Consider the following 24691-nt stretch of genomic DNA (forward strand, 5'->3'; position numbering starts at 1 on the left):
ATTTATTGTTTGCCAGGCTCTGTAATAAATGTTTTCTAGCATACAATTTAATCCTCATAAAGACACTGTGATTTAGGTATTTTATCTCATTTTATAATGAAGGAAATGGAATCTTAAGGAGGTTGGCTAACTTATTTCCAGTCACCCAGATAGTCACGATAGTCACTGATACTGCTGGGATTTGAACAAGGTAAAAAAAAAAATCCATAGGCATAGCTCCTAACTCCTAGATGGTAATACCTTCCTTAGATACTGGATTCAGCAGTGGGTTATTTCATCTGATATTTGAACATAGGCAACAGATCTTTAGTGGATTGTGCGTAGTCACTGTGGTGCCTCAGTGGAGGAAGGATTATAGTCACTCCTGGGTTGTGACTACAGATAAGGCACTTGGCTATTTATTCTGACACAAGGTGGGGATGTAGGGAATGTAGAAAGTGGTAGAAGAAGGTGTCCACTGAGGAAGGGGCCATAATTGCAACAGAGGAACCTGTAAAAGCTGGAAAGAATTGGAAGCTGATACAGAGAACAGGGAAATGGAAGCCAAATGCTGAAGGGTGGATCAGGCGGAAGGCTAAAGGGACCTATCTGGAACAAATGACACATTGATATGAGTACACAGCAGAAAGTGTTCAATGCCTAGTATGTTCACAGATGAGAAGAAACGCTTATCCAGGGCAAAAAAATAATTTAAAAAAGACAAATTCTTTATTAACATAGAAATGTGACATACTGTGCAAACGTACCTGATTAGATGTATTGACAGTAAAAGGATACAGGTCCTTCAGATAAATCCTTGGCATATTGTCCAGGAGCATGCCGTACAGGGGCATGTATAAACTTGCTATCTGGGCCTGTTTTCTCTAGGAGAAAAGGTAGCCAAAAGAAATGATTCACGTAAAAATCAATAGGCTTGTCGGTTTCATATGCATTTAATGCAGTGAGCCATTAAATGGTGTTTAGGGAAGGGAGAAAGGAAGATCACTTACTGGCTCTCTGTATCGATCATCAAATGAATGCTTAGCCATTAGATTTTTTAGGACAGCTAAAGCTAAGTGTCTGACATCTTGGTCTTCCTGCAGGGCAAAGCCAACTTCTCGGAGCAGAATTCCGATTAAGAAGTGTTTGCGACAAAATTCATTTGTGACTGAATATTCAGGCATATCTTTGTGAGGAAGGAAAATAACTCATGTTATTGAAAATCAAATGATCACTTTATAGTTGAGAAAGATATACCAAACAACTACCATCAACTTCTTCCACCACTAGTAGGGATTCAGGAATACAGTCTTGCTACAGAAATGAGGTGTGTTGTATCCTCAAGGAGTATTCAGTAAGGGGACTATTCTGTGTATACAAACACAAATACAGGTACAAACTAACACACAACATCAACTTTTGAATTCCGCAATAACAGCATATTTACAGGATTACAGGATTTGAGAGGGGGAAAAACACATTTTCTGCCTGGAGGAATCAGGATATGTTGTAAGTAGGAATCCATCAAGATGAGCCTTTGAGGATACTTAAAGTTTGGAGGTGCAGATCTTTGTGGGAACAGACAGAGGCAGTGGAGAAAGGACAGGAGGCTGGGACAAGCGATTGAATTTTCGATGGCACAGAATTCCGAAAGCACAGGTACGGAAGGGAGCAGGTATGGAGGGGAGCATGAATATGTGGGAATCAATAAGCACAGTGGCTAAAAAAGGAATGGTGAGAGAATTAGGCTTGAGAGGCTGGGGCTAGATGATGGAGAACAGTACAATTTCCTTAGCTGCCACCTAGGTCCCTCTCCATTTGTATTTGATTCTGTAAGAAATGTTAACACACTGACAGCTTTGAGATCAGTGCCCTGATAAGGCTTATGCTGTACTGACTTATTAATATGGTGTGGCAGGGTGTAAATGAATTAGACTGTGGGGTGATGTGGGGTGAGGGATACAATACAGGACATTGTAGCAATGGGGGAGGGGGGGGCAAGTGACAACGTGATATCTAGGCTGGGGTAGCAGAAACCGAGTGGTAAGAGTAACTCACTAGGAAAAGTTGACTTAAGTATACGAGGGAGCAAGGAGAGAGAAACAGCACTGCCAAATTTTGAGCCTCAATTATAGAGAAAAGACACTGCCAAATTTTGAGCCTGAATTATAGAGAAAAGACACTGCCAAATTTTGAGCCTGAATTATGGAGAAAATAACATTAAAATTTCCAGTAATAGTGGATTTATTCAAATTGTCCAAAGGGTTTTTAAAATGTAACCATTAATAGTAGTACTTGCACCTACAAGAAAACATGGGGAGAAAGCTCTTTGGCACTGGCATTCGCAATGATTTTATGAATATCACCCCAAAAACACAGTCAATAAAAGCAAAAATAAACAAGTAGTATTATATCAAATTAAAAAGTTTCTGGATAGCAAAGGAAGCAATCAACAAAATGAAAAAGCAAACTACAGATTGGGAGAAAATGCTTGAAAACCATATACCTGATAGGGGGCTGATATCTAAACTCTACAAGGAACTCATGCAACATAATAGCAATAGACAAACAAACAAACAAACAAAAACAACCCACCAAGTTTTAAAAATGGGCAAAGGATCTGAATAGACATTTTTTGAAAGAAGACATACAAATGGCCAAAAGATACAGAAAAAGTGTTCAATATCACTGATCATCAGGGAAATGCAAATCAAAACCGCAATGCACTATTACCTCATACCTTTTAGGATGGCTATTATCAGAAAGTCAAATGAGAACAAGTATTGGTGAGGGTGTAAAGAAAAGGGAATCCTTGTACATTGTTGGCGGAATACGGTCATTATAGAAAACAGTATAGAAGGTCCACAAAAAAGTAAAAATAGAGCTACCATATGATCTAGCAATCCAACTTCTGGGTATATATCCAAAAGAATTCAGATCATTATGTTGAAGAGATACGTTGTAGCATTATTCACAATAGCCAAGCTATGGAAATAACCTAGGTGACCATCCATAGATGAATGGATTAAAAATGGTATATACATACAATGGAGTATTATTCAGCCTCAAAAAAAAAAAAAAGAAAATCCTACCATTTGTGACAATGCAGGTGAACCTAAAAGTGATTATGCTAAGTGAAATAAGCCAAACACAGAAGGACAAATACTGCATGATCTCAGTTAATATGTGGAATCTAAAGAAGTCAAACTCTGGTGGACAATAAGAGACTACTTAATAGGTACAATGTACATTATTTGGATGATGGATATCCTAAAAGCCTCAACTTCACCACTATGCAATCTATGCATGTAACAAAATTACACTTGTACCCCTATAAGTTTCTACAAAAAAATTAAACAAGTTAAACTCATAGAAGCACAGAGTAGAAAGATGGTTGCCATGGGCTGGGGAATGGGAGAAATGGGAGGTGGATTTTAGTCAAAGAGTACAAACTTTCAGTTATAAGATGAATAAATATGTAGCATGGTAAGAATTGTTAATAATACAATATTGTATATTTGAAATCTATTAAGCGAGTAGACCTTAATTGTTCTCATCGCACAGACATAAAAAACAGAACTATATGAGGTGTTAGCTTGATTGTAGTAATCATTTCACAGTGCATACATATATCAAAACATCATGTTTTCCACCTTAAATATACAAAATTATTATTATTTTTTGAGACAGAGTCTCGCTGTGTTGCCCAGGCTGGAGTGCAGTGGCACGATCTTGGCTCACTGCAACCTCTGCCTCTAGGGTTCAAGCGATTATTGTGCCTCAGCCTTCTGAGAAGCTGAGGTTACAGGCGTGTGCCACCATGCCCAGCTGATTTTTCTATTTTTAGTAGAGCTGGGGTTTCACCATGTTGGCCAGGGTGATGTCGAACTCCTGGCCTCAAGTGATCTGCCTGCCTTGGCCTCCCAAAGTGTTGAGATTACAGGCGTGAGCCACCGCACCCAATTTTTGTCAATTTTACCTCAGTAAGGCTGGGGGAAAACAGTAGTACTAGCACCCGTGTATGCAACCTGCTGTCTGCTAGCACTAGGCTAAGCACTTTATGTGCATTATCCCATTTGATCTGCAGGACAACCCATAAGGGAGGTATGATTAATATAATTAACTATTAGAATATTCCAGCTCATAAATGACCAATAGCAAATTAAACATACTGACTTTTTTAGTCCATAAAGAAGCTACTGAATGTGGAAATTCAGGAATGCGGAAGTTCAGGAGACTAAAATCACAGGGCTTCAGGTTAAATACATTTCTCAGTGACATAGTAATATTGAGAATCCAGGAATAGAACACAACTTTTAAATTCCCATCTATGACTACAGAAAAGGTTTACCTACACCGTTTTAAGTTACTAACCCATTTCAGATAAAAATAAACTTATACTAATATCCTCTGTCTTAACAAGATTGATCAAACCAGGCTGTGGTTTAGCAAAAGACACATCATATAAAGTCAGTTACATTGAACAAGCATGTTATTATATATATCTGGGAATTTCATTTATGATACAAATTAAGGAAATTTCAGATGCTTTGGGAAATTAAAAAATATTGCCAACCGCTGGAGAATAAAATATGAAAGAATTGAAATTAGGCAATCATTAAACTATCTGTGACAAGAAAACAATTCAGTCAACTTTTTGAATATTTTTATTATATGATATTAAATATATGAATATTTATTAGCACCAAGAAACTGGAAATTTATAGTATTTATAGTTGTCAATATTATTGGATTACAGGTGGTTACTGATGCTTAGGTAAGGTAATATCACTTACCTGATGCATGTAACTCTTGAGTTGATTCTGAAGGTGTCAAAGGATCTGAATTTAATATAAATAAAAAGTTCAGAGATATACATATACATACTCGGATATATATATATTCATTACGTGTAGTTTATACTGAACAATTAAACTATATTATTTGAGTCTTCAGTATTGCCAATTTTCAAGGAGAGTGTCTTATTTCCTTTTTTTTTTTTTTGAGACAGAGTCTGGCTCTGTCGCTCAGGCTGGAGTGCAGTAGCACAACCTCGGCTCACTGCAACCTCCGCCTCCTGGATTCAAGCAATTCTCCTGCCTCAGCCTCCCAAGTAGCTGGGATTACAGGTGCCCATCACTGCGTGGAGCTGATTTTTGTATTTTTAGTAGAGATGGGGTTTTGCCATGTTGGCTAGGCTGGTCTCAAACTCCTAACCTCAGGTGATCTGCCTGCCTCAACCTCCCAAAGTGCTGGGATTACAGGCATGAACCACCACACCCGGCCTATTTGTTTTCTTAAAAAAGAGGGTCATGAGCAGAATTATTCTAATTGTTAGCCTTCTACTTGAGCATCTATTTTTCTATCAGAACTTTGCCTGCTATGAAACATATTTTTATGTTCATTATTTATAGTATCAGATCTACAAAGAGACTGTCAGGCTTTTCTCGGAGCTACTGACTAATAGTAAGTAATATAGTTTGACTCTGTGTCCCCACCCAAATTTCATCTTGAATTGTAATCCACACGTGTTAGGGGAGGTACCTGGTGGGAGGTGGTTGGATCATGGGGACAGTTTCCCCCGTGCTGTTCTCATGACAGTCAGTGAGTTCTCTTGAGAGCCGTTGGTTTTAAAGTGTGGCACTTCCTGCTCTCTCCCTTTCTCTCTCCTGCCACCATATGAAGAAGGTCCTTACTTCCCCTTCATCTTCTGCCTTGATTGTAAGTTTCCTGAGGGCTCCCCAGCCATATGGCACTGTGAGTCAATTCAACCTCTTTTCTTCATAAATTACCTAGTCTTAGGTAGTTCTTTATAGCCGTGTGACAATGGACTAACATAGTAAGCAATTGAAATAAAAATGACCAAATAAAGATTTGGTCCTTTTGAATATCTCAATCAGCCTGGCTAACCCATAATAACTTGGCAGTAATTTATAAAACAAAAATACATTCAGAACAAAGTAAAAACCTTAAAGTGTTATTATCTAATATACCATTTCTACCCTATTTTCTATGAAATATGCTTCACAAATTAGAAAAAATTGTAATAATATTATATAGATTATATTTAAGATTAAAATGGCTAAACTTTTATAGGCTTGATAATGTAATTTTCCCTCCAGAATACTAGTGTAAGCTAGTAGGTTAAGGAAGCATAATGAGGCTCTTTACCAATCTTAGTGTTTGCGTTTATGAATATCAAAGCAAATATGCCTCTCAGCTGGGCGTGGTGGCTCACACCTGTAATCCCAGCACTTTCAGAGGCCGACGTAGGCGGATCACCTGAGGTCAGGAGTTGGAGACCAGCCTGGCCAACATGGTGAAACCTCCTCTCTACTAAAAATACCAAAATTAGCCAGGTGTGGTGGCACATGCCTGTAGTCCCAGCTACTCGGGAGGCTGAGGTGGGAGAATCGCTCAAACCCTGGAGGCAGAGGTTGCAGCGAGCCAAGATCACGCCACTGTACTCCCAGCCTGGGTGACAGTGAGACTCTGCCTCAAAAACAAAACAACCCCCTCCCCCCCAAGAAAAAAACTGTACCTCATAAATAGTTTACTCATTGGTTGGTAATAAAGAATTTCATGCTCCTAAATAATTTTATTATTTTATTTGCATCTTGATATTTGATTAGTTCTTGATGTCTACATGGGTAATACTCTCTACCATAACACATATATATTTTTATATATAATATTTATAAATTATATGTATAGTATTTTTCCACCCTATAATTTTATGTCTCAAAATCAAAGGAAAGCTGTCTTTTGGAGCCAGTAAGTTGCCTCTAGGTTCAAATTATTTGATTTACAATCATCAAGTTTATAATTTTATTGGCCTTCTCTTTAATAAAAAGGGAAACAGACAAAAATTGAGGAATATGAAGCCACATTCATCACCACATGCCAACAACTTCTTTTGCATTTTAATTTAATTCTGATTACCTGGGTCTGATACCCATGTGACAGCTTCAAACAAAATTATGACTGAGGAAACAGGAAAATAATAATAAACAAAAGGTAAAACGAACAAACAAAAGCATTCACTTTGCAGGAACTGATGAAAATTCTGGGGATTTTATTACCTGGAATGTTTGCTGATCTTATGGGCAGACACAAAGGAATAAAGTGTTCATGTTGACATACTTCTTGAAGAAAATCAAATTTATACTGGCACAAGGTCTGAAAGAGAGGCAAACTAAATGACTATGACTTACAGACCAAGAAACTGAATAAAAACGAACAAACAAAATCTGCACTTGAATCTTATCCCTAAAAAGAAAAAGTAGTTACCGTACACTTGTCGGACCACTAGGTAATTAAGTTGAAAGGATTTTGTCCCCTCTGAACTACAGTTAAGCTCCCTACTTTTGGAGACTGGTCAAGGCCTCTTCAGGAAATAATCCCATTTGTAACCTACATGTAGCTTCTATGAGATAAGATCCTATTGAGTCATATTTTTTAGCTTCTTTTAGCACGTATCATGACACATTTATTCTGAAAAAAATTCCTGCTGTAACACATGCACCGAATTCTCTCAAATACTATACACAGATAATGAAACAGACCTCTACAATGAGCTCCTACCCTCCAGAGCTAAGGAAGACAATGGTGTGTATCACGTAAAATTAGAGTGAAACTCTGTATGCCACATGTTCTCATAGTACATTGATTAATTCCACTTTCCTCCCTGCCCTTGCAAATAGGTCTGTCTTTCCAATAATGTTTGAGTTAGATGGAGATAAATGGAGTCCAGGCACGGTCAAAGTCTACTGTAATACACAAGTCAAGAACAGCCACATCAGTAGGAAAAATAAGCATGTTCCTAACTGCTCTATTTTCACTCTCATGCATGCCAAGTAACCATGTTTTAAGACTAAGTTTGATGATCATCATTATATTCACTAATCTCAGCTCACAAAATAAAATATATCCCATTTACTCAGATATTTTAGAATTATATCTTGTGGCAACTTTAGTTAATAATTTAAAATACTGCCATTTCAAAAAGGATAGTATTTGACTTAAACCTTTGTACATCAAAGTGAACAGGAGCATTATTAAATTATATGTTAACTATTTTACATTGAGAACATTCTGTTTGGTCTTTGAAAATATATAATTTAGGTCTGCTGCAATTGAATGGATATTCTGCAAATTTCATGCATGATAGGAGCATAAATGAAGAATATACTTTCAAAAAAAATTTAGAGAGAGAATTGGATTTTCAAAACCAAATGACATAAAATCATGTAACTCCTCTGGTCAAAATCTCCACTGCACCCCATCTCCCAAAAATAATGTTTAAGCACCTAACCATGACATGAAAGGCTGTAAGAATCTCATTATTTATTTTTGGCTGGTCTAAGTCCATTGTTCTTTTCAAATACCTAGATAATTTCCCCTTGAGGACTGGCCTCCTTCACAGTGGGTAAAAGTTAACAGAGAATTATTAATTCATATGCCCTGTCTTCTCTCCTTAAGAGGCAAGCATGTGACCCAAAGCAGGTTGCTCACACACTTCCTCTATGGAAGGTGAATCTGAAGCAGAGTGTTGGAGGGAGAAAATGGCTTCAGTTGATTCATTTAAGCAGATGCAGCAGCACCTCGGCCAAATGGTTCTTCATTTGCAATTATTGTCAGGCCCCACATAACATTTTGGTGAAAGACAGACCATATATACAATGGTGGTCCCATACAATGAGAACAGAGCTGTATAATGGAGTAGGATATATACCAGCTGGGTTTGTGTAAGTACACTCTATGATAGTCACACAGTGACGAAATTGCCTAACAATGCTTTTCTCAGTATGTGTCTCTGTCGTTAAGTGATGCATGACTGTACTCCTTGTGCTTGAAAAGGCTTGGCCCTTGCTTTTTTTTTTTTTTTTTTTTTTTTTTTTTTTTTTGAGACTGAGTCTTGCTCTGTGACCCAGGTTGGAATGCAGTGGCGCGATCTTGGCTCACTGCAAGCTCCGACTCCCGGGTTCACGCCATTCTCCTGCCTCAGCATCCCGAGTAGCTGGAACTACAGGCGCCCACCACCACACCTGGCTAATTTTTTTGTATTTTTAGTAGAAACAGGGTTTCACCGTGTCAGCCAGGATGGTCTCGATCTCCTGACTTCATGATCCTTCTGCCTCGGCCTCCCAAAGTGCTGGGATTACAGGCGTGGGCCACCGTGCCCGGCCGGCCCCTGCTGTTTTCAAAGCCTGCTTCTGCAGCTGCTTCATCTATGCTATTTACTCCCAATATCTTTCCAATCAATTTCCTTTTGCTCAAATTGCATTCAGTTTCTGTTGCTTGCAACCCAAAGAACAGTAACTGATCCAACTTTCATCATCTGGCCCATTTCCAGTCTTAGTTCCCTCCAGCATATGCCATAACTGTAGCTCAGTGGTTCTCAAACCTGAGAGTGCATAAGAATCACCTAGAGATCCTGTTAAAACAGATTTCTGGGCTCCATTAGCAGCAGTTCAGTTCCCAAGTGATGCTACTTCTCTGGTCTAGGAACCACTGCTCTAGAGTTCTCTTTACATCTCCCCAATGTATACCCCTATTTGGGTAGGGTATTCAACTGTCCCATTTTGCCCAGGACTTAAAGGTTTCCAGGGAAGTTGGACTTTCAGTGCTAAAACCAAGCCAGTCTAGGGCAAACTGGACTGTAGGAATTGTAGCTGCAAAGAGCCATTCTCTTCACCACCCACAGGAAATAGAAATGAAATGTAAACACTTTCATTGCACTCTCCTTTGTCCCCATTAAGGAAGGACTTGGTAGGCATACTCAGCAGATGAAACATTAAAAGGCTGCCTCTCCTTGGCATAGAAATCACTTTCTGATACAGAGAATGGACTTAAGCAGGTATCCACAGAGACTACTTTATTTATTTACAATGCCATAGTTTAGAAAACAATCACTCCTGTACATGGTTCTTACCTTGAGGTCACCAGAGGAGAACATGCTGATGTAATTGTTGACCATCTTAAACACATACCCTCGGTCCATAAATGTAAAGCAGCGCTAAAATAGATAAAATTCTAAATTCAAAGACTTTTACTTGAAGAATCACTAAAGATTTTAGAAAATATGATTAAATATATTGAGGTAAAATTACACTGAACTAAATGTGTTGTATAATTAGGTATTTAAAAAAATCTCCTAAATATGTTTAAGCAGTCATCCACATATGGCAATTAAAATAACTAAAATTTATATTAAAAATGAAAATGAAACAGGGCAATATACTAACAGAGAATAGGTACATTTAAAAGTTCAGAAGAAAACAAGAAAAATTGAAAGGAAAAACAAAATGGAAGTATAAGTGAACAAAACAAAAATATCAATCAGAAAGTTACAAATCTATATTTATTGATTTTATAAAATGTCACTGGAGCTTTGCAATGAAATATTATAGCCCCTTCTTTTTTATATAGAAAGCTTCAGCTTTCGGTTGTCTACTTTTTTAACCAGTTAGTTACATTTTATTATTTTCTTTTAGTAATTCCATTTCACACTTCTGGAGTTGTAGAGCTTCTCCTGTACACACTAGGTCATAATGAGGAGTGGTAGAGATGGGTCAGGAAAGCCTTTTAAATCTCGCTGGCCCCTTTCAACAGAATAGCTCCTCTCCTTATCAGCTGAGGAAGCTTGCATTTGAAGGCCGAAGGAAGGAGATCTTAAGATTCCTATCAGTGAGCTGCTCACTACCTTTCTTATTCTGTGGTCAAATTCTCTTTACTGTATCAAGGAGAGTCTTAAATAGTAAGTAGGGTTGGAGGAGCACTTACTCTCTCTCCAAAAGACGGATGGTCATATAACTAGTAACCAAGCTACCATGGCCAAAGACTGCACAGGCAAAGTGTGGAGCAGGAGGAAGGGACCATAGTTCCCAATGCAGGATCTGGGAAGGCACTAGAGCAGGTGCCTCCCATAGTGGATCTGCAGCTCATCACTTGGTGTGTGAGTCTCATTCTCTTCACCCACGTGGGTGTGAGTAAACATGCTGCTTGGGAAAATTCCACAGCTGGTGTGGAGTGCTTCTTTCTTGTCCAAAGAGTCCAGGATGATCCGTTAAAGTGGTTTTGCATTTCTTGGAGTCTCTCCTCAATTTTACTCACAACTCTCTTTTCTCAGACAGGACTACACACAAAATCTTGCTATGCAGAGTGGACCAAGTGAAAAGTCTCCTCTTGAAATATACCTGTGTGTAAACAAGAGCTATTTTCTCCAAAGTTGTTCTTTGAATTGTTAGGTCATTTATATTTTTGTTTTGTTTTTCCTTTCAATTTTTCTTTACTTTCTTTTGAATTTTTAAATGTACCTATTCGTGACTGTGTTAGTACATTGCCTCATCTATATTTTCATTTTAAATATAAATTTTAGTTCTTTCAATAATCATTCAGTAGAAAGTAAATGGCTTCCGAGTCCTCACATGTCTCAATAGAATAGTGGGAGAGAGGTAGACACCACAGTATAATCATAGGCTAAAAAGACAGAGCCAAATGGGGAGGGGAGAAGGAAAGGGGCTTTGATACCTTCTGCACTGAGTGGGCTCCTGGTACCTGTGACCAATCCTCCCAGGCTCTCCATTTGCAGGAGGAAGTCCCAACCTGGCCACCCTTGGAATATCAGGGGCCCTGCCTCATCTTGCAGAGGAGAGGAAGACCACGCAGCACATCTTTAGACTCTAGAAACTTCCCAAGAAAATTAGCCGGGCCTGGTGGTGGGCGCCTGTAGTCCCAGCTACTCGGAGAGGCTGAGGCAGGAGAATGGCGTGAACCCGGGAGGCGGAGCTTGCAGTGAGCTGAGATTGCACCACTGCACTCCAGCCTGGGCGACAGAGCGAGACTCCGTCTCAAAAAAAAAAAAAAAAAAAAAAAAGAAACTTCCCAAGAAAGAGAAGGAGAAAGGAGCCCTGGGGAAGTCTTTGGCAAAGATGCAGGGCTGTTTGACTCCACAAAGGAGGGACTGGTGAGTCCCGTCTCTGAACTAGTCCAGAGTAGGGATGGTGACTGCCACATACCAGAGGCTACAGCGGCTACTCTGCAGATCAGACCTGTGAACGTTGAAGGAGACCTGTCTCCAGCACTCATAAGTTGGGACTGTGGGGAGAAGGTGGTGCTGGGGAGTAGAAGAATCAACTTGAGGTTTCTTGACTGTAAAGAAAGACCTTCTATGTGGTCAGCTTGGCATCCTCCTTCCAAGGGGCAGTGAGGGAGAAAGCGGGACATTCCTAGGGTGAAAGATCTGCAGAGTCAGCTCTCTTCCTGCAAAAGACTCAGGTCAAGCTTCACCAAGTGTGTCCCTCTTGCCCTGGGCCCCCTGGATCTGGTCGGTTCTAGCATCTTCTTGACCCCCAGGGGCAGTGGCTCTCTTGCTTATGGCTGAGGTCTGGAGGGGCCTCTCTGATTTTGTTTTAAGATCATTTATATTCATCTTTTATATTAATAAAAAATAAATTATAGCAGGCTTTGTTAAACTATGGCCCATGGGCCAAATCTGGCCCACTGCCATTCTTTTTCTAAATAAAAGTTTTATTGGAACACAGTCACACTCAATCCTTTACATATTGTCTATGGTGAATTACTGTTTTTGTGCTGCAATTGCAGAGTTGGGTAGTTGTGGCAGGGACTGTATGGTTCACAAAGCTGAAAATATTTAGTATTTGGCTCTTTACATAAAAAGTGTGCAGACTCTTAATTTAGAGGAGAACTTATACCCTACCAAACTTTTTCTCAGTTTGGTTGAATAAACTAAGGGCCAAATATTCTAAATTATCTGTTAAAATATAATAAAAATTTTATTTATTTTATTTTACCAACTGTGAGAGCAATGAGAATTTTACTTCACAATTGGTTGGCAGATGAATTATGAACCTTCACATTTCAAAACCAACCACATGAATGTCTTGTCCTTTTCTTATATAATTTACAAAACCACTGCCCGCCCCATTTTCTTTTTCACCTTGGACACTTTTCCTCTGCCCCCGTGTTAGATCTTTAGCTCATGTGCCACCAGCAGCAAATTATGCACAGAGGAGCTCTATGGAAAACATTCATTTATTTCAAAAGCACAAGCTATTTAAGCGAAGTAGAGTAGATATGAAGGATTTTCTCTTTTTAGAGACTTGCTTATCCATCCTTATCTGATATTTAGAGAGAAATACCACAGATGTTTAAACCAAGTCTCTCTCTAATATTAGGTGATTTCCAAATGCTTTTCAAAAGCTCATTGAAACAAAGCAGTGGTTAGTCAGGCGAATGGGCTAAAAGATGCGGCTATCCAATCAGGAAAATAAAAATCAGAATGAATCTGCCTTTGCTACCATCTTGGTATTGTGCTTCATAAGAAGAGTGTCTAAATAGGTATGTTCAGATGAGTAGAGCTGTGGCCCAGGTGGGTGGCAAAAAGAAAAATGACAAAAGCTGCATTCATTTGAATCCTATCTACTTCACTGAGAGAATAGTTGAGAAATGTACAAGCTTTTTGGCATAATTGCTGAAAAAATATTACTTTCCCATAATGTGGGATAAGGGAGGCTACCTTTTAATATAGAACATTTTTATATGCCCACACACTGGTTCCCAGAGGTTCTTCTTGATTCTTGGAGACCAATTTTGAGCAACCCATGGAGTTACAATAATATTTTAATTGTTAAATTCCAATGTTGACTAATTCACAGTATTTGATTGCTAATGTAGACTTCAGTAACAAAAAGAGGTAGCAGTCATTTGAAGCCTTAATTGAGCAAATAACTATTGTCTGCTGGAAATATAAGAGATTTATGACATCAGCACTGGGAGTGGGCTGTGTTGAGCATCTGAAAACTCAAATTTATTGGAATTGCATGAAATGACTACGTTCAGTTTTACATTTTCAAAAATCACTTTCTTTTCCTTTCTTTTTTCTCTCCTAGTTCAAATGATTCATCTAATAAGTGTTCCAATTTTTTTTAAATTTTATGTGTCAAATAAATGCCATTAAAATTTCAAATTAGAAATAAGGAGGGTAACTATGAGGTCTTTTCCCTTTTATAGAGACTTGCTCATTCATCATTTTTTTGCAGTTTAGGGAAGAATATTTCAGATGTTTCTTTCAATATATTTTATTTGCAAACTGAACTATACATAATTCTTTCTAAGTTTCCTAGTAAACTACTAGCATAGCAATAAACTTTATTCCCATAGGTCTTAAAATGTGGTAGAAAACTACAGTAATTTTTCCCCCCTTTAAACTTTTCCCCTTTAACACTTATCATTCTTGTCTCTTTCTGGAAGCAAGAAAAAAGTAAAAATCAGAGACAAAACTTTGAAGAAAAAAATAAATTCAGGATAAGAACACATATAGTGTATAATTTGAAATAGTTTTTAACACATTAAAAAAGAAATTAGGCTGGATTAAAGCTCACCAGTGACAAGTTGGGCCCATTTTCCACTTCTATAGGCTTGTAACTGTATATTATTAGCATTTATTTATACATTCTTACACCCACCCATATGTTCTGGTGACTACCATTAAGAAACAAGTCAAATGACTTCATAAAGGTTACAGTAGTCAAGAGTTAGACTAAAGAAGGAGGCACATAAAACTATTATCTTCCTAATTGCTTGCATTATCTGTTAAATGGTATACTGTAATTATGTATCTTAGTTTTTTCTTTGACTTTGCATTTCTTTCCTCTCAGCTCAATATAAATGGTTGTAACCCAATGAAATATAACTAATTTCCATACATATCCAGTTTAGTAAGTAGTTACTCAATACTTGATGATTTTTCTTTCATGGGGTCAGTGTGATCTTTCCATAATGTAAAAAACAGCCTGGGTCAAACTTGGTGGCTCACATCTGTCATCCCAGCACTTTGGGAGGCCAGTCGCTTGAGCTCAGGAGTTTGAAACCAGCCTGGGCTACATGGCAAAACCCCGTCTCTACAAAAAATACAAAAATTAGCCAGGTTTGTGTCTGTGTCCTACTCAGGAGGCTGAGGTGGGAAGATTGCCTGAGCCCAGGGAGGTTGAGGCTGCAGTGAGCTGTGATCACACCACTGTGCTCCAGCTTGGGTGACAGAGTGAGATCCTGTCTCAAAAAGAAATAAAGAAAAAAAAGAGCCTGGAGATAATAAACAAAAATGCTAAATTCTTGAAGGTTTTCCCAAAGTGGCTATTTGGTATCACTGTCAGAGCTAAAGCCATTATAACATCACTTTCAAGGGCAGAAATGTCCAAGAGAATAGTATTACTGTAGTGCAGCTTCCTTTTTAAAAATTTCATTTTTTTCTCTTCAAATATATTTAGAAGTACTACGATTTGACTACTCTCAAATAGATACTTTTCTCTAACCTTAGTTTGTTTTCTTTTCTTCTTCTTTTTTTTTTTTTTTTGAGACAGTCTCTCTCTGTTACCAGGCTAGAGTGCAGTGGTGTGATCTCGGCTCACTGCAACCTCCGCCTCCCAGGTTCAAGTGATTCTCCTGCCTCAGCCTCCCGAGTAGCTGGGACTACAGGCACGCGCCACCATGCCCAGCTAATTTTTGTATTTTTAGTAGACACGGGGTTTCACCATGTTGGCCAGGATGGTCTCTATCTCTTGACCTCATGATCTGCCTGCCTTGGCCTCCCAAAGTGCTGGGATTACAAGTGTGAGCCATCGTGCCTGGCCCTCTAATCTGTCTTTATTCAATAAGACTTCAAATTGAAAAAAATAAAAATAAAAAGTATTTCAAGCAGGAAAGATGTATAAATGAAAGTTTTCATCTAACAGTGCTAGTTTTGATTTTTCATATTACATGAAGATGTCAACTGATGAACTTTTAGACTACCTTGCATCCACCAACATGGGCCCTTGAATAGAACTGTGATCTCATATAACTGTACCTTGAGAAATCTGGCAACGCTGTGGTTTGCCCTTCTCGTTTCTTCAAGTGCATCCTTGTATTTCCAAATCACATGGTCAGATAGGACCATGACAAGATTGTCCAATTCATTTTGGTAACATTCAGGAAATCTCTGAGGCCGGGGAAGCTAAGGAAAGAACGGATTATATCTTTATAATGTGGCATGTGAAATATTAAGCCGAGGAAGTATCAACTGAAAGATTTACTTTATTTTATAGGTCATCAAAGAAAAAGAATCCTTTTGAAAACTTGAAAGCAATAATAAAATAGAAGCCTTTTACTTTCAAGGTCATGATTTCCATCATTTTTATTTAATGTTTCCTTGAATTTTGGTCAAAAAAATTTTCACTTTATAATAAAAGTCAATTGTAACAAATATTAACTGTAAACTATTGAAACAATGTAGCAATGTACAAAGTAAAACGTGAACCTTTTCTGTGGCCTCTCACATCTTACTTCCCCTCCTTCCCTCTCAGGGAATAGCTACTATTAATGGTTTAACAAACATTATTCTAGATATTTTGGACATGTAGTTCTCTATTTCATTTAAAAATAAATTATTTTGATTTTTTTACAACTAGGAATTCCCCCAATAAACAACTTTAAGAAATTGATAAATGAATAACTGAATGAATACAGATATTGGTTTGAAATGTCCTCTGACACATGGTGAGTCCCAGCTAGTTTTAACTCCCTGGTCCCAGTATATGCCACAGTTAAGAGGCACCAGTGGGACCTCACAAGTCAAGATAAAAAAGGGCTTGGCTGTGAGATGACATTACATCCACTGAATAAAGCTCTATGGATCCCAAAAGACCATTTCAGGTTCAGGAATCCATCCTTTCTATTTGGACTCCTGCCTATGAGGGGAACGTTTGAGGCAGCTGAGATCTTCCAGACTCTGCTTTTTTTTTTTTTTTTTTTTTTTTTTTTTTTTTTTTTTGGAGACAGGGTCTTTCTGTGTCACCCAGATTGGAGTGCAATGGTGTGATCTCAGCTCACTGCAACCTCCGCCTCCTCGGTTCAAGTGATTGTCCCACCTCAGCCTCCCAAGTGGCTAGGACTACAGGCGCCCTCCTGTAGTCCATGCCCAGCTAATTTCTGTAGTTTTAGTAGTGACAGGGTTTAGCCATGTTGGCCACATTGGTCTTGAAATCGTGACCTCAAGTGATCAGCTTGCCTTGGCCTCCAAAAGTGCTAGGATTACAAGTGTGAGCCCCCATGCCCGGCCTTACTTCTTGATAAGATTCATTCATCTTTATAAGCTGGCTTTAAAAATTAGACCCAGACACATTTTCACTATAGATAGAAACATGGAATTTCGAGTTACACTGAACCGTGTATTTCTAACTTGTGAGCACCCAGCCTTCCATGCTGCAAGGATAAAAATCATGAGGGCTGAAGTTACAGGAGTTGTATGAAACAGAGATTTAATGGAATTTAATGGGATGTTGGAGCTGGTTTAGACTGGCTTCTGTTTTTTTTTTTTTGAGACAGAGTCTCGCTCTGTTGTCCAGGCTGGAGTGCAGTGGCATGATCTCAGCTCACTGCAACCTCCGCCTCCCAGGTTCAAGCAATTCTCTGCTTCAGCCTCCCGAGTAGCTGGGATTACAGGCACCTGCCACCACACCTGGCTAATTTTTGTATTTTTAAGTAGAGATAGGGTTTCACCATCTTGGCCAGGCTGGTCTTAAACTCCTGACCTCATGATCCACCAGCCTCAGCCTCCCAAAGTGCTGGGATTACAGGCATGAGCCACCGTGCCTGGCCAGACTGGCTTCTATTTTTAAGCCACTTTACCAGGACATCACTGCATGGATATTTATGAAAATCTCTTGGTTACTCTCTATATATTTAAAATTTATTATTGAAATCAAATAAATTAACAACTAATGAACTTAACTGATTTCATCACACACAGCATTTTAAAATTCTCTTCCATGAAACTTTGGTAATAAAGGCAAACAATTCACCTACAAAAAGCAATAGTCACCCTTTAAAGAATCAAAGCACACTTTTAGTTTTCAATTTTCATTTTCTTAGTCCTCTAAAATTCCTTAAGCATATCATACCTACATTTTCCCCATATGCATATGCATGAATGCCTTGGGCTTTAGTATTCCATTTGTTCCTTCCTCTTTACGCCTTCCTCTCAAAGTCTCCTGTGGCCTACTCTCACTCTGAACCCAAAGATGTCTGCCTAATAAATATATGAGTACTTTTAAAACTGTTTTCCCGAAGTATATCCTAAAGACTCGAGGTGGAAGAATTCCTGCACTGGAGATTGTGAATTTTTTGTCTCAGGAGATGAAGGGATTGAGATGGTGACATACTTCCCAAGCTGCATAGCTGGACCACGATGAATCTGAGCTACAGCATGGCGAGGTCAAGGGGAACAGGCCTGGGATGCATTGGCAGAACTGTAGGCATTTGGGAGTTTTGTTAGAAATAAGGAGGATGATGGGAAACAAAAGGTTTAGCTGGTTCAATGAGCCTTTTGTTACTAGAGAATAATGTTGAGAAAACATTCAGTGGTTCCTAGGAAATTATTTTAGTTCGTTTGTGTTTTGTTTTGTTTGAGACAGTCTCACTCTGTGGCCCAGGCTGGAGTGCAGTGGTGCGATCTCAGCTCACTGCAACCTCCACCTCCTGGGTTCAAGCAATTCTTGTGCCTCAGCCTGCTGAGTAGCTGGGATTACAGGTGTGTGCCACCACATCCAGCTAACTTTTATGTTTTTAATAGAGACGAGGTTTCGCCATTTTGGCCAGGCTAGTCTTGAACTCCTGACCTCAGGTGATCTGCCCACCTCAGCCTCCCAAAGTGCTGGGATTACAGTCATGAGCCACTGTGCCCAACCATTCCCAGGAAACTGGAACTCACATTGGCCAAGTGCCCAACATTGCACCTCTCAGAGGACTAAACCAGATATCTCCTCTGACTTCCTCAAATCTCCCACACTTACTCCTTGGATGATGAAAATTCCTTTAATAGTGGAGAAAACCATTCATTTCACAATTTAAAAAGAAAAAAAAAGAAAATACAAATAGCTTGGGGAAAGTTTACTGTGAATGCTTTGGTGTCAAATGATAATATCAGGGCTGGGCACAATGGCTCATGCCTGTAATCCCAGTACTTTGGGAGGCTGAGATGGGCAGATCATTTGAGCCCAAGAGTTCGAGACCAGCCTGGGCAACATGATGAAACCCCATCTTTACTAAATATATATAATTATCTATCTATCTGTCTGTCTGTCTATCTGTCTGTCTGTCTGTCTGTCTGCCTATCTATCATTCATATAAAATTAGCTGGGCTTGGTGGCCGTGCCTGTAGTCCCAGCTACTAGGGATGCTGAGGTGGGAGAATCACCTAAGTTGGGGAATTTGAGGCTGCAGTGAGCTATGATTGCACCTCTGCACTCCAGCCTGGGCAACAGGAGTGAGACCTTGTCTCAAGGGAGGAAAAAAAATGGGCCAGGCGTGGTGGCTCATGCCTGTAATTCCAGCACTTTGGGAGGCCGAGGTGGGTGGATCACCTGAGGTCAGGAGTTGGAGACCAGTCTGGCCAACATGGTGAAACCCTGCCTTTACTAAAAATGCAAAAATTAGCTGGGTGTGGTGGCACACGCCTGTAATCCCAGCTGCTTGGGAGGCTGAGGCAGGAGAATCACTTCAACCTGGGAGGTGGAGCTTGCAGTGAGCCGAGATCGTGCCTCTGCACTCCAGCGTGGGCAACAGAGTGAAACTCCGTCACAAAAAAAAAAAAAAAAAAAAAGAAAGAAAAAAAGAAAAAAGATGATATCAGGTCTTTTCCCACTGTGATGATTAGAGATGGTTAGAGAGTGGAAGGTGCAGGGCTCCGGAAAGAAAACTAGGGTGTGAGGGTTACCACTGAAAGGGGTCATGAAAAGCAAACCTCAATCGGGGAAGATAAACTGCTGGACACAATCATGCTGGCTATTATCAGTTCATTTAGTCTTAGGCTGCTCACAGGTGTGTTTTGTGACCTGTCTATACAAACAGATGCATATTGGTTGGAACTAGAAGAGAATTTTAGTCCAATCCACTCTTCTTACAGATGAGAAAACAGGCACTGAGGTGTTAAGCATCATTTTCATCAGCTAACAAGTTAGTGACAGAGCAGGAATTGCAACAGCGAGGTTTCCTGACCCCAACAGAGCTTAACGACAGAGAGATACAAACCATTTTTATCTTTGTGTTAGATTTTCTCTCCCTCCCAGATAGGAGGCTCTCATCTCCAGCAGTGGAGAGCAGATACAGCAGAAAAGCAAAAATAGGATTTACGAGTTAAGAGTTATGGAACTCTACAGATGATTAAAGGTCCAGCAAGGCATTTCTGTCATACTAAGATCAAGGCCATGGTTAGAAAGACCTGGGGCCCAGGAGCATGGATGAGGACCTCTGGATGGATGACTCTGAGAAAGTGGCTCTGCACACTTCCCTGAAGTCTTAGTGCTAGCAGAAGTTTAATTCCTCCCTACTAAGGGTCAGCACTCCTCCCATGCAAGATGATATTGCAAAGGCCTCTCCTTGCTAGAAACCAGGCAAACCCTTGAGGAGTTGTCCCACCTCTCCTTCTGGTGATCAGGGCAATACCTGGAGGTTAAATCCTAGCTTAACCCAGCTGGGGGCTTGCTGGGCCTAATAAAGCAGGAAAGAGAATATACCCAAAGGGGCTATAAAAATTAGCTATCATGTACCACCACGAGGTAGGGCAGAACCTCTGCAATTGTACATTGAGGATGTGGGCCAGAAAGTAAGGGCAGGTAACTTAGAATGCATTGACATGGGGGTGCTTTTTCAGAACATGGGATTAAATAAGGACTCATGGGATGAGCAACTCACTGCTAGGGTTGCTCTGAGAATCTAGAGATGGCCTACTTTAAGCAAAGTGGAAATGTCTGGTTGTCCTGGCAGAGGATAGAGGAAAACATAAAGGGGTGGAGGGAGGTGGATATACAGGAATGGATATTAACTGAGACCGGAAGATCCACCAGCGTATCAAGTTCCCCAGGCAGGCCCAGAAGACAGCATGCACCATGGCCACTAAGAAGGTGCTGGGGACCAATATCGTTAAGAAGGTCAGGGGTGTTTCCCATCTGTTGGCAGGAGGAGCAGTCACAGCATTGGCTCATGAGCAGCCGTGGGGATCAGGGATCACCAAAACAACAGAGGCCCTGTGCTGTGCTTAATCTCCAGGAGCCAGAGGGCTGTGAGTATCATGACAAATGGCAAGACTGGTGGGGAAGCCAAGAGGCACTGACTCTCAGGGAGTTGTAGAGCTGGTTAATGATGCCTGGAACTCCTAGGGACAAAATAGACAGCAACCAGCAATGGTGGTACATCATATTAACAAAGAAGGCAAGAATGGGCAACTGGAAGATGGGGATGTTCATTCCAATGAATAGTCATGGTTCCTTTCTCTGTTCCTGGACCTGAGTCACAATTCAGATCGGGTACACATTGACTGAAGAGGTGATGGGGTCCCTAAAGGAAAGCCCCCACTGCAACAATGCAGTAGGTATATACTGTAATGAGTCTATCAATTCTTCTCCAAAGGGCCCTATAGCCATTTACTCGGGCTACTGTACACTGAGGAGAAGGGAATATAGTTCAAGGACTGTTGGACACAGGATCTGAGTTGACATTGATATCCAGAAATGAAAAGCATCACCATGTCTGCCCTGATAGAGTGGGGACTTACAGGGATTAAAAGTGGAGTCCTGACTAAAGTTCTGTTAACAGTAGATCCACTGGGTTCAAATATCCCCCCAGGAGTCACGTAACTGGTCCCAAATGTATAATTTGTATTAATAAAACTGGCATTTGGAGTAACCTTGCATGGGGTGCTTGGTCTATGGAGGTAACCTAGTGGGGGAGGCCAGGTGGGAGCTTCTAACACTGCTTCTCCCCCACCAAAAGAGTAAATCAAAATAATATCACTGTACACCACCAACCCCACCTCATGCAGCATTGTTATGATTTACCCTCCACATGGGGCAGGGGCAATGCCAGAGGTCTTCCCTTGGCCTTACCCACAATGGGGGCTAAGAGAAATGTGTGTGGAACTCAGGTGATCTACTTGGCTGCTTCTTAGTCTTCCTCACTCCGTTGTAACTGTGAATGGCCATATGTACCAACTCTGGTGTGAGTAGAGTATGATGACCGGGGGCTGAGACCACTCTAGAATGAGGGTTTGGGTCACATCACCAGGTGAGTCACCAAGACCTTCGGAACTGCTAGCTAGAGTGAGAGGGATCTAGAATGGAGAGTTGGGATGGGAGATGATGAGTATACATAGGCTCCTGAAAAGCCATGGAAGGAGGTCCATGAAGGAGGTCCATCAAGGTTGCTCTTCTAAGCTTCCTTTCAGGAGGAGAGGCCCATGGGAACTGTGGGAAGCAGATTCATGAACATGTACAATATGTCATGCAAACTTGGACTGTGGCAGCCAGGAATGCACATCGCTCAAATGTTGCTTCAAGACAGAATCTAGTGGGAGGAATATAAAAAGCTGCTGTATCTTGGGATCTGCTCCAGCATTCATGCCAAGGCTACCCTCTCCCCAGGATACTCCCAGTCAATGACTTAGCTTGCAGAGGTCCTGGAGTCTGATAGCCTCCCCAGTGCAGGGTTCCTCTAATGACAACTCTTTGCTTTCAGACTTCCCATCAGCCCAGCTAAAACCCTGTCATTGTGAGACTCGTCCTAGCCAATCCTCCTTCCTTCCCCCTTTTCATTTACAGGTATCAGACTTTCCCATTTCTTTTTCCTGTTCCTTTTATCTTTATAGTTATTTCCCTCCAATACATCTTTTGCACTTCTAATATTGTCTTGGCATCTGCTTCTGAAGGGCCTGTGCTGATGTACACAATCATTTCTTCTACTTATAAAGTAATTATTGTAAACTGCTAAGGTTTATAAAGCAAATAAAAATGGAACTCATGACAGCATAATCATTAGTGTAATTGTTGGATAATATTGTAAAAATATTATAATATTATATTACTTATGTTCTTACCTGGATTTTATTTGTGTCAATCAAGTGCTGTGCCATCGATTTTAGGATAATTGCAAAGAAGAACCAGGAATGCTGTTAGGAAAAAAAAGGCAACGAGACATTTATTATCCTATGGCAAAATAATGATAATTTTTTTCTTTGCAATATGTAATACTATAACATTGTTATGTTAAAATGTATTCTTTGAAACTAAATGAATTAGAACAGTAAAATGTTCTCTATTATAGTGGGATGATTTTTATCTCAATCCTCTCAAAAAACGTTTAAACTAAAACAAGTTACAAGTTTACTTGGCATGACTGACTAAGCAGTTGTTTTACAAAATATTTATTCAAGGGATGTTCTAGTTGTTTCACTTAGTTAAACAAAACTAAACAAACTTTTTTTTTTTTTTTTTTGAGACAGTCTCACTCTGTTGCCAGGCTAGAGTGCAGTGGTGCAATCACAGCTCACTGCAGTCTTGAACTCTCTGGCTCAGGTGATTTTCCCACCTCAGTCTCCTGGATAGCTGGGACTGCAGATGTGTGCACCATTCCCAGCTAACTTTTTGTGTTTTTTCATAGAGACAGGGTTTTACCATGTTGCCCAGGCTGGTCTTGAACTCCTGGGCTTAGGTGATCCTCCCACCTCAGCCTCCCAAAGTCCTGGGATTAGAGTTGAGAGCCACCAAGCCTGACCTAAACAAACCTTTTATTGCACCAAGCTCACCCCTAAAATTTCAAAGGTTAGAGGTAAGGGTGAAAATGGAAGGTCATATGTCTAGATATCTAAAAGTTGGAAGTCAAGCTGAAAAGGTGTTAAATAAAATATGTTTGGTCCTCCTACCTCGACAAACAAAACTTCATAACACCTTGGAATGCTGCACCAGCGTGTGAGGTCCTGGGGGGCACAGGGCCTGGCCTACCCCTTTTCTTCTCGCCCAAGTCTCCGTCCTGCCCCTTGAGGGGCCTGGTGCGCATGTGTTAAATACTTTAAAAAACAAAGCTTCAAAACTTATGTCACCCAAATAACTCATATCTCCAAATTATCTGCTCATGCCAGATTTTGTCATGAAATAAATGCAGGCCCAATGGCAAGAGCAGTACACACCTGTTCCTACTTAGGGCTTTGCAGAGGTAGGGCCTTGTATGCCTGAGCTCTTTTGGAAACTGTCCAGCCTGCACATCTGAGTGCTGTCCACAACCCGGCCCTCCTCCCTGCCACAAATAGCTCCTTAATGGGGTCTAGGGTTGCACTCAGGCATCAAGACCTGTCCTCTGGAGGTTCTGGCGGGCTTGGGACAGAGATTGAAGCAAGCCTGGGAATCCACCTATAGGACCTTGAGCAAGAGGGTCTTGGGGTTCCTTACAGGTCTAGAAGGGGAGGTAGGGGCTCCTGGTGGGCTTATTCTCTTAGCTCCTCTTAAACCTTAGCCTATGAGGATGGGTGCAGTATGAGAAGAACAAAGCACATCCCAGGATGGGTACCCTTCTTTCCTGGGCCTAAGGGTAACACTTAACTCAGCTACAAAAAGTGGTATTGTATATGTACAGTTTCAAGAATGCACCCCTTGCATCCTCTCTGCTTCCTACCCCTTCCACCACAGACAACAGTTTTAAATTTTGTACTATTAATTCCTTTGTTTTACTTCACAATTTTGCTATGAATACTTATACAATGAAGGGATATTTAGCTCATCTGGCCACTGAACTTCATATAAATGGAACTGTCCTCTATGTATTCTTCTGAGATTGCCTTTTTCATTCAACAAATTCTGTTCTGTGGTTCGTTTATGTTGAAGCATGT

At 40.2% G+C, this 24691-nt stretch overlaps 1 protein-coding gene across 4 annotated transcripts in view; it reads right to left on the reverse strand.

The window, feature by feature from the left end:
• Positions 1–24691, reverse strand: part of DOCK10 (dedicator of cytokinesis 10) — a 279722-nt gene that overhangs the window by 42530 nt on the left and 212501 nt on the right. For all 4 annotated transcript variants that reach the window (XM_030802798.1, XM_030802799.1, XM_030802797.1 and 1 more), the window contains exons 27-33: positions 22907–22978; positions 15848–15994; positions 9914–9997; positions 7062–7158; positions 4776–4820; positions 990–1165; positions 747–863 (exon numbers count right to left, since the gene is read on the reverse strand). In XM_030802798.1, coding sequence (XP_030658658.1) covers positions 747–863; positions 990–1165; positions 4776–4820; positions 7062–7158; positions 9914–9997; positions 15848–15994; positions 22907–22978 — 738 coding nt within the window. The remainder of the gene's footprint in view (positions 1–746; positions 864–989; positions 1166–4775; positions 4821–7061; positions 7159–9913; positions 9998–15847; positions 15995–22906; positions 22979–24691) is intronic.

The sequence above is a fragment of the Nomascus leucogenys genome, chromosome 22a (assembly GCF_006542625.1).
Source record: "Nomascus leucogenys isolate Asia chromosome 22a, Asia_NLE_v1, whole genome shotgun sequence".
NCBI lineage: Eukaryota > Metazoa > Chordata > Mammalia > Primates > Hylobatidae > Nomascus > Nomascus leucogenys.